Source organism: Coffea arabica, chromosome 11e (genome assembly GCF_036785885.1).
Source record: "Coffea arabica cultivar ET-39 chromosome 11e, Coffea Arabica ET-39 HiFi, whole genome shotgun sequence".
Taxonomy (NCBI): domain Eukaryota; kingdom Viridiplantae; phylum Streptophyta; class Magnoliopsida; order Gentianales; family Rubiaceae; genus Coffea; species Coffea arabica.
The window spans coordinates 50,645,152-50,658,257 of record NC_092331.1 but is presented as its reverse complement, the minus strand read 5'-3'; the positions used below and the strand labels follow the sequence as shown (position 1 = coordinate 50,658,257).

Below are 13,106 nucleotides of genomic sequence, written 5' to 3'. Positions count from 1 at the left end.
AGCTGAATGAGCATACACAGTCCGAATAATAAATTACTTAGATAATTCAGCAAATATACTAAGTCATGCAAATTGGTGAACTACATATCTTAAAAAAACTCAATTATTAAGAATCAGTAAAAAGCAATGCTAGGGCACGTCCAATAGGTCAACTATGATTGAAACTTAGCAATTCCTACTATGATACAATATGCAGGCATCTATTTAGTCGGAGGATGACGCATACAAGATAAATACTAAGAGAAAGGAAGGAAAGATCATTAATACATACTTAAAATTAAAAAAATTCTCCAATTAATTAAAGGAAAAGTCATTGACATTCCTACACTCAGTGGCCAGATAACTTGCTAGCCATTGACACCAACAGAAAGGAAATTAAACAACGCCTCTTGAGAATCATATCTGGAAGTTGAAGACAGATGTCCTCATTACAGTAAAATTGATGGACTACAGGATGCCAAATTAACCTTTGCAGAAGGCCACAGATATATATACAGGAGAAACAGACCGGGTGCAGTGGCAGTCCACGAATTGTACCCACTGTGCAGGTCTACCTGATTGTTACAAACTTGTTGGTACCATGCTTGGCCCAGTGACTCCTGAGATCAATTGGATTAGCAAAGTTATAACCCTCAGCTGCAAGTTTCTCCAAAACCTTTTTGAAAGCACCCTGACTCATCTTCCTTCCAGCAATTCTGGCTCCACGTCTTTTGGCACTCATTGGCAAGGGATACATAGATATAGTCGTGGTACAGCAAGCTGATTGCCAACCGCCACATCCCCATCGATAGCATTGCTGAGGAGTACCAGTGCAAGAGCAAACAGGAATAGGAATACCAGAAATGTCCAGATCAATCCCATTTATCACAACGTCCATGCTCTTCTTCACTGCTTTGCTTCGCTGACCCGAGGAACTTCCATTTTCCTTTGGCACAGCAGGGTTTTTCTTTGGCTTCTTTGATTTAGGGGCCTTTGGGGCAGAAACAGCTGCCCTCTTTTTTGCAGGACCAGGCTCCTTTCTGACACCAACATCCTCCACACTCACCCTGGCATCCTTGCTAGGTTCAGGTTGTTGCAGCATCTGCATTTGATGAGTTCCAGAAGTCTCTGGAAGCACAGTATTGTATGGATTCCCCGGAAACATGTGAACGAATTTGTCTCGATGGTTTATCCAACTGTCCCTCACATAGTCCATGTGATCAGGAGCTCCTGAAATTAAATAATCCCGGGGATGATACACTCCATTGGCAGCTCCCATCACACCACTATCACGCCCAGAAAGGAAAGGTTTCGTGTCCCGATCCGCCACAGATGACATAAGCTGCAGAGCAAGATTCCCTTTAAGGGAAGAAGGTTCATAATAACCCCAGTTCCTCATGTTCAATCCGTCGTCATCCATCAAAACTACAGATCACAACAGACATCACTAGACACATTAGCTTCTCGCCATGATCTCAATTTCCCAAGATGGGCATCTCTGCCCCCAATGCTATAGAAGAATCAAACGACAACTAAGAAAATCAAAGATAAACAAGCATAAAACCAGGAAAACAGGCAGATCTAACAAATGTCATGCAATAACAGCCCCTGAGCAGATCACTATCAATTGAATCTTAGGAACTATTCTAAACAAAACAACAGACAACAAAAGAAAGTTAAACCACATTTTAAACAAAAATATGATTTGGAATTCAAGTTTGTTGATTCTGTAAGAAACAGATAGATACCCATTAATGGCATTGGAATTTCCACAACAATATTCCATAAATCTCACCAGATTCCCCCCTAAAGCAAAAAAGGTTTTCAGCTTAATTGCCACAACAAAGCTTTAAAATGAAGCAATTTAGTTTCACAACACCCAAGAAGGTGACCTACACAAATCAAACACAAAAACGAGAAGATCTGCGAAACCCATCTCATAAAAATCCAAAAAAAAACAAAAACCCAGATAAGAAATCATCGAAATACGAAATCCCATTGAAGGACTTCTCATGATATGAAGATTCCACTACAAAGTTCAAATCTTTAATTTTTTCCATACAGATCTGACCTAAAAGAGGCAAAAACAACCGATCCATAATTGGAATCAAATCAGCAGCTAAAAATCGTTCAAAGTACAATAAACATGCAAACAAAATTTAGGGCAAAATTGAAGTTCAAATATTTAGACAGAAATGAAAAAGTTCAGATTTTTATATCCACAGAGAGGGAAAGAAAGGGAGAAAGAGAGAGAGACAGAGAGAGAACTTACTTGTGGGTAAACAGCTCTTTTAGTTAGGGTTTATTTTCCCTTCTGGAGAGAGAGGAGAGAGGAGAGAGAAAGAGAAAGAGAAAGAGAAAGAGAGAGAGGAGACAGGAGAGAGAGAAGAAAGAGGAGAGAGGAGAGAGATAAAACTAAGAAAGAGAAAGGGAGAGAGAAAATGTGTGAGAGAAAGAGAGAGAGGTTGGCGTTAAAATTGAAGTGTTTTATTATATATTGTTTTTTTTTTTTTTTGTCAAACTATTATATATTGTTTGAATGAATGAAAATTGGAAAAAAAATATTTCCAGATTTAAATAAAACAAATCCAACCGATGTCTAATGTTAGAAATTTACTATTTGCAGTACATATGCTTTCTCAGGTGACAAGAAGGACCGACCTTAGGTGGTTAGGCTATTCCTTATCCCCTATTGAATTTTAGGGCAACCCCACTCCCAACTTTTCCTTTTTGATTTTTTTTTTTAAAACTACTTTAATGTGTACTTAGTACAAGATTTGGAATACTACTATATGATTTCTTTGTTTCATTAGAAAAAGGAAGGAAAGGAAGTACATATACTAAGGTCATTTGAATAATACAACAAATCTCCAAATCAATAATAAGTACTTCTAAGGTCTTCAAGATTACTCTTCTTTGCCAAAAGGGTGATTTCAAAATATAAAAGTAAAAAAGGGAAAAAAAAAAACAAAGAGTGTTTGATAAATATAGAAATTGGATTTTTGGTTTAAAAAGCTTTTAGAGTTAAAAATTACCTAGCATTCTTTGGAGATAGTAGCTTTTTTCAATATAGAAATCTGAGAATAGAGAGGTTGACCTTTTGTCATGAATTTTGAACTAAATTAAGGGCATACATACATTTAGAAGATTCAAAAACCATGCGTCATCAAACACAAAAGGTACTTATTTAAATGTGCTTCTAAATGAGAGGATTAAACATTTTTATTAGACAAAAACAAAGCACTTTTATGAAAACTGTAGTGAAATAAATATTTGTAATAAGCAACCGCTAGTACTCTTTTTCGGAGAAAACATAATGAAAAAATTATTTAAAACGTCCCTTATATTTTGTCAAAATAAATTTTTTTATTTCTCACTTATAAAATGTTGACTTTATTACCCTTATAAAATCAAGTAAATCAAATTTGATTCCAATTTAGGTTTGCGACCATTTTTTAATCTGAATATACCACATAAACCACACGTGGTCATTTTTTTAAGCTCAAAAAAGTTAGATTCTGTTTATAGTTAAAATCATATACACATTCATGTTTTCCCCCTAAATGTAATTAAAGTATTAAACAAATTATCCCATCCACATTCATTTTTTCCCTAAAAATGGAATGTAACCTTTTTACACCTAAAATTGACTAAATATGAGTCACATGATTGATTCAAACTAAAAAATAATGAGAAAATTATTGAGAGACCAAATTTAGCTAACTTGACTTTACAAAGTGAACGATAAAAAATTCATTTAATGAAATATGTGAAACGTTTTGAACGATCTTGCTAGAAGCAGTACGTACAAAATATCTGGAGAGTTATCCTTCAAGATTGGGGAAGAAAAAAGACAGGCACTAACTGGATTATAGTAGTAGCACACCATATGCCAATTCCAAACATGGATCGTACTTGGAAAAGCAAAGCATTTTCCGTGTTATGCGAGCGGCGTTTCTTTTGTGAGGTAATGTTGTTCTTATACTTTATACTGTACACTCAATTGACATATAAAGACGCAAATTAGCCCATGAGAATGGTGAATATCGTTTTAATGTCTTGTGGTCAATTGTACTCAGAAAGTACAACAGAGGTTGATTAATGAAGGCATATTTTTCCAGTTCTATCGTCCTCTACAATATGAATGAGATCCCGTACCATCATGAAAAACTATGCAATTCATCTAATGCAAGACAATCTACAACCCTGTTACACTGATAAAATTTAGAATCAATCTAGTCTGCAAAACAAAAAATGTTAAAATGAATCTCCGTTTTGCAAAGCAAGCTCCTCTAGGATCTAATACTCGTTCAATCGTTCTTGGTAATTTGAATGAATGGTCTTTTCCTTTCTTTCCCTAGATGATACTATACAGTAAAGGTGAACGAAAGCTGTGGAATGATTCAAGAAAGATTCACGCTTTTGTGCAGTCGACCAAATGATAATAATGTGTCCTCAATGGCAACTGGATGCATATTCAGGCCTATCGTCATTAATGATCGAAGGCAAGCACAGGAGGTGATTTCTAAGTCACTTCTGCAGAAAGTCCAGCTTTGAAGGTAAGGAAACTCATGAGGGAGTGAAGGATTTTGTGTTTGAAATATAAAGGATAGCAAAGCACTAGGACATGATGGCTTCAAAGTTGGGATTTTTCAACAAAATTAGAGTTGCATTAGAAGTAGTTATATGTATGTTGTTGCAGCTCTAAGTACTGATTTGAAACAAGTTTCAATGGTCCCTCTTAGGGAAGCTAGGGATCAGATTTTGCAAGATTTTATGCATGAGAGTAACAACTCCTAGATTGTAGACGTTTTTAAAGTTCAGGAAAATGGCAAATTTCGTGTCCAAACTTCTTATCAAAATCGATTTGGTTCTTAACTTTTATTTCTGATCAATTTTGTATCTCTTATCTTATGAATACCATTCTTTTGTATACTGATCATTAGTTTCGCTCCTTACTGAACACCAGAAAATTCCCTAGTTTCCATGACGCGAGCGAGGGCTTCGCTCTGTTAGTCTCACCTCCTGGTACGGAGCTTTTCTCTTTTTGTCTAATTCAGTCTCCAAGGTTGCTAGGAAGCTGTGGGAGCGCTTTCTAGACCTCATCAATTTGCTCCTTAAATTTAATATTTAAATCCACCACCTAAACGCAATCGGATTTCTAATTTAACGGTTAAAAAAAGGTATTTCAAGAACTTCAGGTATGAATTGTAATCAAAATGAGTAAATTAAAAAAAATCATTAGTATTTTGAATATTTTTAAAATTTAAAACTTTTTAAAGTTACTTTAAAATTTTTTAATCAATTTCGTAACCCTCCCCTACCTCACCCCTCCTTGCCACTGACACCGCCGCCTCTTCTTTCTTCCCCTCCTCTCTCTATTAGCTACTTTCCTCAGTCACCTCCTTTTCCATTAACCCACACCATTCCCCCCTTTCCTCAACACCCTTACCCTTCACGACCCCTTCACCAGCATTCCTCTCCCACCCCTCTCTCTTGCTGAGTGTTACTCAAGAATATTCATCTCATATCATCCATTCCAACAATTGAAAAAGCGTTCAACAAATTCAAAATGCATTCCAACAATTGATAGATAGCTCATTTCTACTAGCTACCAGTTCCACTGGGTCTTACAGCAGCACAAGCAATTTGCTTTGAAATGCGTTTGACAAATTCAAAACATCTTACACATCTACAAAATTATTTAACTTGCAAAGTTCAAGTGAGCCAACGAGAAGTCAAGAGGGATATCAAAAATTCTTGTATTTGTAACCTCTGTAAGTCACTAAACTCCGTCGTGAAAATTTTGAAGTATTATAGGACGAAACAGCAGGAATTTTGTAAGAATTTGTTAGTGAACTAGACAAAGTTATATTATTGTGTGGGCTCAAATATGTAGAAAAACTAAGATGATTTTTAGGAATCGTGAAACTATTAGTATGACAGCAGAGGGTGGACATAGCAAAGTGATGATTATGACGGTGAACCAATTGTAGCTAACAAATGTGTTATGATCCTAGATATGGCTCATCAGAAGCATGAAGGTTAGTGTTGCTGATGTGGCTTTCTTTTCATATAATCAGTTAGCAAGTTAGTTACTAGCTTGTTATATGTGGCTATTCTGTTGTGTAGTTAGTTGAGCATAGAAGGATCCAAAAAGAAACTTATATAAAAAGCCTGCAAATGGAATGATGAAGGCATGCAATAACAGATACAACAACTTACAGATTTCTTCTTCTCCTTCAATTTCTCTCTCTTTCTTCTTCCCCACGTTTCCTTCTCTCTATTCTTCTTCTTCTTCTTCTGTTATCCTTCCTCTTCAATTCTTCTACTGATCAGATCACTACAAGTAGTATCAGAGCTTGACTCAGAAAAGCAATAGGTCTCCCTTGCTGCATCAAAACTACACCTATAGCCTTGTGGCTGGCGTCTATTTCCAAAACAAAGGGAATTGAAAAATTGGGAAGTGCTAGAATTGGTGTGCTACTCATCAGTTGCTTAAGTTTCTGAAAGGCTATTTCAGTTTGTTCACTCCAGCAAAAATTATCCTTCTTCAGCAACTCAGTAAGTGGCTTGGCAATGAGTCCATACCTCTTCACAAACCTCCTATAGTATCCTGTAAGCCCCAGGAATCCTCTTAGTGCCTTTATTGATTTAGGTGTAGGCCATTCCATCATACTCCTAACCTTAGAGGAATCTGCCTATACTCCATCTCCACTGATAAGATGTCCCAAATACTCTACTTGGGACTGTCCAAAGATGCATTTGGAATGCTTGGCAAATAGGGAGTGAGATTTGAGTGTTTCTAGGACAATTCTGAGGTGAAGAATGTGAGTGTCTGGATCTGAACTGTATACAAGAATGTCATAAAAAAAACTAGCACAAACTTCCTCAAGTAAGGTTCAAATACATGGTTCATAAGTCATTGGAAGGTTACAGGTGCATTGGTAAGCCAAAGGGCATGACAGTGAACTCATACAGTCCAAAGTGGGTCTTGAAGGAAGTTTTTGGAATGTCAGCAAGATACATTCTGATTTGATGGTAGCTAGCTCTTAGATCAATCTTGGAAAAGAACTTGGCTCCATACAGTTCATCTATTAAATCATCAATGATAGGTATTGAAAATTTATCTTTGATGGTCAGGTTATTTAGTTGTCTATAATCAATACAAAACCTCCAAGTTCCATCTTTCGTTTTCACTAACAGAACTGGAGGGGCAAAAAGGCTATGACTAAGCTAAATAACGCCACTACTGAGCATTTCTTTCATTTGCTTTTCTATTTCATTTTTCTGATTATAAGGGTATCTGTAGGGTGCTAATTTGAAAGGTTTGACATTTGGTATTAAGGGAATCTGGTGGTCACAGTTTCTAGAAGGAGGTAGGGATTTTGGCTCTCCAAATACATCCTTGTAACCTTCAAGTAAAGCATTCAAGGACTGCTAAAAATTAAGGTTTATCTGAGTTTCAGTCATCTTCAGGCCACAAGCATGCTTTCAAACTTTGGTGCTCAGTTCTCCCTTCTCAGAATTGTCTTTATGAAGCTTGAGGATAGTCTCCTTGGACTCCCCTTGTAATAGGATCCGTTCTCCTTCCTTATCTAAAGAGATATTCAGCTATCTGAAGTCAAAGGTAATAGGACTATGTGCAACCATCCAATCTACCTCTATGATCATATATATGGTTCTAAGTTAATTACAAACATATCATAAGTGAACTATTTACCTTGCATTTCATAACTCATGCCTGGAATCATCTTATTACAAGTCAAATACTCCTAATTAGCCACCCTGACTTTAAAAGGTTTAATTGATTGGACCATTCCTGGATAAAGTTGAGCCACAGTATTTTTGACAAAACTATGAGTACTTCCTCCATCCACCAGAATTGATAATTGAGCCCCCTTGAACAAACCCTGCAACTTGATAGTATTGTCAGTCATTTTCCCCGTTAATGCATGTATAGCCATCTCCACCCCTTTGGAAGATTGTGCGCCTTGGTACTCAATCACCTCCCCTTCTACCAACTCTTTAGAGTTGTGACAGCCTTACCTCACCCTAAGGCGAACCAAAGGGTTCGGTGGACCGCCTGCCCAACTCTCGCCAGGACTAACGGTTTAGATTAGAGCGATCGAATACGTTCCGGACCGTACAACGCGCATAGACAAGTCAAAATCCTAGAATAAAACAAAATGAAATCGGAGTCGGCCATGAATAGGAACCGACATGGCAAGACCCAACCAAACGTCAAGCAAATATTTACATCTCAAAAGTTAGCATATACAACCCAAAGGGCATACCAAAATGATTCAAAAGTGGATACATGTACGATTTGCCAAATCCAAAAGAGAAACGGACCCAAAAGTATATTTAGGGTTTAAATCAATGAGCTATACAAAAGATATGTCTAACTAGCTCAATTCGGCAACCATTTGTCAAATCCAGTCCAAAAGTATTTATTTTCCTGTAAGGAAAACAAAAAGGAACAGAAAGGGGTGAGCTTGCGTTCAATGAGGTACCAAACATATAGCAGAAAATCATGGCATTTCACATTTAACAAATCAGATACACATGCCAGATGTAAAGTAAAGTAACTAATGATTCAAATCAGAAGGATACAGGTGGCTCTCAGGAGCCAAATTTCCAGCGCAATACTTGATCCAAACCGGTTGACTCTCCGTCAACGTATATAGAACCAACGCGTCCGTAGACCTCACTTCGCACCGAATTCCGTCCACCAAACACCCCTTTACCGGGCCCGCTCACCGTATTCGAACATAAATGGTAATACTCGAGTATACCGGAATCAAGGGTCTCAATACCCAAAATCCCCGAACAGACTACCGTGGTTCGTTATCTAATCGTCCAGACCATTGCCGGCCCGACTCGAATAACTTAGCCACAGGATTGAACTCATAGGTCATAGAAATCCGAACAGATGCAGACACAGATAACATATTCAAATTTTGCATAGTAAATTGGCATATGAACAGACAAGAGAACGAGTGTGATAAAGTACACCCTCGTCTCGAACAAATAAACAGATTGCAGAGCAGAAATCAAGTTAAATAGCAATGGAGGGGAGTGGTACACTCACTGATTCAACTTCAAAAGTTTTTACTTCAGATTGGCCTTAATCGCCAAGAAACCCTAAAATAATCAAAATAAACCAATTGAAGGTTTCACATCTATAATCGAGTAAACAAAATGCACATGAGGCTCGACTACTAGTCGTATGCCTCGCCAAATAATTACAAATGCAAGGGTACAAAACATGATTTTTGGGAATAAAAAGATAACATGAAGACCTAGGTTCAACAACCCAAAAGCCCTTTTATTTCTACCAAAAGGCAAATCCAACTTAAAAGAACCAAACGGCCTAGAAAATCGGGCAGCACTTCCCCTAAATTTCTTACTTTTCCAGCCATTAAGGCTTCATTATTTCCTCAAATCAGTCCCAACATCTCACACAAAAGTCATCTCATTTCCCAAAAGCCGTTCACGAGGCTCAAAGTAGTACAAGAACAAAAGTTAGCTAGGAAATGACCGGAATGAAAGCAAGCCCTAAAACATGCAAACAAGTACAAGGAGACTCGATAACGAGTCATAAACCAATGCCAAGTATGACCCCAATAGGGTTCCATAAACATATACAAACATTAAAGAAAACCAGAAATTTCGGACATGCAATTAACTTTGGCCCTGAAAAAAACAGGTTTTGACTTTACTTGCGGTAATAGCACCAAATGCACTACGATTATCGGATGAGAGTGAAAGATCCACCATTTCGAAACTAAAAGACAGGGCTACAACATCACAGAAGGTCACTCAACCCAGTTTTGAGTGCAAACAGGTCAAAAATGCAAGATACTTCATCAACAACGTAAAACAGATTCACCAAAATGCATTCTAGCGGAAATATCATAACTCAGGCTCTACAAGTCCAAATCCAGAAATTCCAAAACCAGTTGAAAGCTAAGAAATAGGGCTAAATTTCATCAGAAGGCCTCAATAACCAATTCGGAAGCAATTCCAGCCAAAACAACCAATTACAGTCGCAAATCCCAATTTCGGGTAAACCAGAATAACAATAGTAATTTCGATTTTTCTCACTCTACACTACTCCGATTGATCTGAAATTTTTTAGGCACCTCTAAAATTTCATTCCCTACAACTTTTATGTTTTGAGGTAAGGCCAATTCGGCCTCTATCTAGGACCAAAAATTTCGGACAGAATGAAGAACCAAGAACCCTAATTTTCCAGATTTCTTCCAAAACAGAAATTAATTGCAATCTTTCACTTTTTCCACCTCCTAGAGTCATTAAACATCAGTTCCCATCATCAAGGATAGCCACAACATCACATTCATATTAAACCAGAAAATTCATCAATAAATTGAAAACTTCATCAATTCATCCAAAACCAAGAAGTAAACCACAAAATTCATCACTTTAACTACCACTAGGCACTAATTAAGCTTCATTAAGTGAAGGAGAAAGTTCAATCACCACTCACCTAGTAAACAAGAGAGGAAGAGTTGTTTGTCACCTTAGCTTCCCAAAACACTTCACCAAACCACTTACTAACACCTAAAGAAGAGATTTTATGGAGTAGAAACAAGTCTAAGTGATTGCTTTGGATGATTTGCACTAGATGGATGCCAAACTTTGAAGAGTTTTTCTTTCTTCCTTGCTTAAGGTGGCCGGCCACAATGGAGGTAAGAAATGGTGATTTTTGTGGTAATTTTTGAGATATTTAATCAATTGGTCAAATAAGTCAAAAAGGTGAATAGTTGTCATAAGTTACAACCACTCTTAAGGTGACACTTGTCACTTCCTTTAAAACATCTCTATCCTTTAAGTCCCTCTCACATCAATCACATCTCAACCTCTACTTATCTCTTAACACCCGATAAATTTCAACCAGTATCCGAAACTTAACCTAATTGGCCGAATTTTTCAGAACATCTCACACTAGTGGGTCCCACATCCGGTATACGCTCTTAATTTCTCAAAATCTATTCGTTACTAGAAAAACCATCTAAAAACTATATTTACTCATAAAAATTATCTAGAAAATTTTCCGGATACAGAAAGTGCAGAAAACAAGTCATGAAAAATGCGAAAACCTAGAAAATGTAATTTACAGGTTCTCACAAGAGTTATCTTCTATTGCTACGACCAAATGAATTTCCTTCTGTTTACAATGGTGACTAGGACCAAACTTCTCTCCATATTTGTAGCAAAGATGGTGCTCTTTCCTGTACTGTATTTCTGCTAGTGTGACCTTCCTTTAATACTGAGGAGTTGGCTTCTTGACAGCATTGGCAATGACAGGCTTGGCATGAGGCAGGTGATAGTGAGTAGGAGTTTGTGTAACACTCGCCACGGAGTTGGTTTTCTGATGAGATTTGTACTTCATGTGGTAGGCTTCAAAGGCACTCTCTTGCAGTTTTGCCAATTCAATGCTTTGGACAACGTCTCAAGATTGTGAGTTTTCACCATTGATCTCAACTCTTCTGGCAAGCCACTCAAAAAACAGGAAATGTAATAAGTTTCAGATAGGTGTGGGGCTCTAATCATTACCTCTTATAGTAATTCTTCAAAATTTTCTTGATAGGCTAACACTGTGGAGGAGAGCTGTAACCTGTTAAACTCCTCCACTGGATCCATTTGCCCTAAGACACTGAATCTATTGCACAATTTCCCAGAGAACTCTACCCAATCTACCTTATTACCCTTAGTCGATCTAAAACCTTGATACCACACATCTGCTGCTTTGTCTTCCAGGTAAAATTCTGCTATCTCCATCCATTGATCCATGGGAATGTGTAAAAGCTGGAAATACTTTTGAATTTTCCTGATCCATTCTCTAGGATTTTCTCCTCTAAATGCTGGAATTTCCATTTTGGGCACACTGGTATAGAAGGCACTTCTGCCATTCCTTTCACTTTGCTCTCGATTCCCCATATCTGAGTTCTTTGAGTTACTCGCCTTTGGGGATCTCAATATTCCTTTTTCATTGTTACCACGGCTCAAATTGGCAAATTGCTGAGAGATGGCCGCCATGAATGCATCCAGCTTATTACTTAGCTCAACATTCACTGCATCAATCTTGCCCTCCAAGCTTTTCTTGTCAATTGCCATGGAATCCACGATTCCTTGAATTCTGGTTTCTTGCCTGCGAAGTTGGTCCTCCATTGTTTTCATCCGTGTTCCTTCTGCCATTATGATATATTGGTTTCAACTTCCTAGTCTAAGGACTGAAAGCTCTGATACCACTTATAGTGACATGATTAGTAGAAGATAACTACCTGTAATCACTTCATCATCAAAACAGACCATCAGAATTTAAAATACCTATTAGAGCAGAAGATAACTACCGGCCTACAACAAAGTAGCTCATTGAATTGTTGCGACCAGATTATGAATTACGATATAAGAAGGGGAAGGAGAGCCTTGTGGCTGATGCACTATCCAGGAAAGGTTATGAAGAGGATGGTTCTATTCACAGCCTTTTAGTCATGAAACCTGTATGGCTGTCAGAAGTCTTGAAGAGTTACAAAGGGGATAGTGTTGTCTCCAAGCTAACTAGTGCCTTGACTATTAAACCTGATTCCATCTCAAACTACTCTTTTATTGGGGGTTTACTCAAGTATAAAGGCAAGGTATACATTGGCTCTTCAGGTGGCTTGAGATAGAAGTTGATAGCTTGCCTTTATGAGTCACCCATAGGTGGACATTTAGGCAACTTGGGAACTTATCAAAGGTTGAAGGGATCATTCTTCTGGCCTGGGATGAAGGGAGAAGTAGAGAAGTGGGTGCAACAGTGTGCTGTTTGTAAGAGAAACAAGTCAAAAAATTGCAATACACCAGGGTTGCTGCAACCTCTGCCCATTCCTGAACAAGCATGGCAACATATTTCAATGGTTTTCATTGAGGGGTTACCCAAATCTCAAGGATATGAAGGGATTCTGGTTGTCATTGACAGGTTCACTAAACACTACCACCTCATAGCCTTGCTGTCTAAGTACACAACATAATCAGTGGCCAACATGTATTTTGAGAACATCTACAAGCTGCACAGATTACCATTGAGCATTGTATCAGATAGGGATAAGTTGTTTACC

General features: G+C 37.7%; 2 protein-coding genes across 3 annotated transcripts; both read right to left on the bottom strand.

Annotated features, from left to right (window-relative positions):
* Positions 1-268: 268 nt before the first annotated feature.
* On the bottom strand, positions 269-2,466 carry LOC113719229 (protein BASIC PENTACYSTEINE1-like). Of its 2 annotated transcripts, none has more exons than XM_027244384.2 (2): positions 2,252-2,466; positions 269-1,489 (listed from the first exon to the last, which is right to left on the bottom strand). In XM_027244384.2, the coding sequence occupies exon 2, from the start codon at positions 1,397-1,399 to the stop codon at positions 551-553; it is 849 nt and encodes a 282-aa protein (XP_027100185.2). In that variant the 5' UTR covers positions 1,400-1,489; positions 2,252-2,466; the 3' UTR covers positions 269-550. The 2 variants fall into 2 exon arrangements, with proteins under 2 accessions (XP_027100185.2, XP_027100184.2); XM_027244383.2 differs by having other exon boundaries at positions 269-1,404; positions 2,252-2,464.
* A 3,848-nt stretch (positions 2,467-6,314) lies between these two features.
* LOC140021358 (uncharacterized mitochondrial protein AtMg00860-like) lies at positions 6,315-6,653 on the bottom strand. Its single transcript, XM_072072116.1, has one exon. It carries the CDS (start codon positions 6,651-6,653, stop codon positions 6,315-6,317), a length of 339 nt encoding a protein of 112 aa, XP_071928217.1.
* Between the last annotated feature and the right edge of the window lie 6,453 nt (positions 6,654-13,106).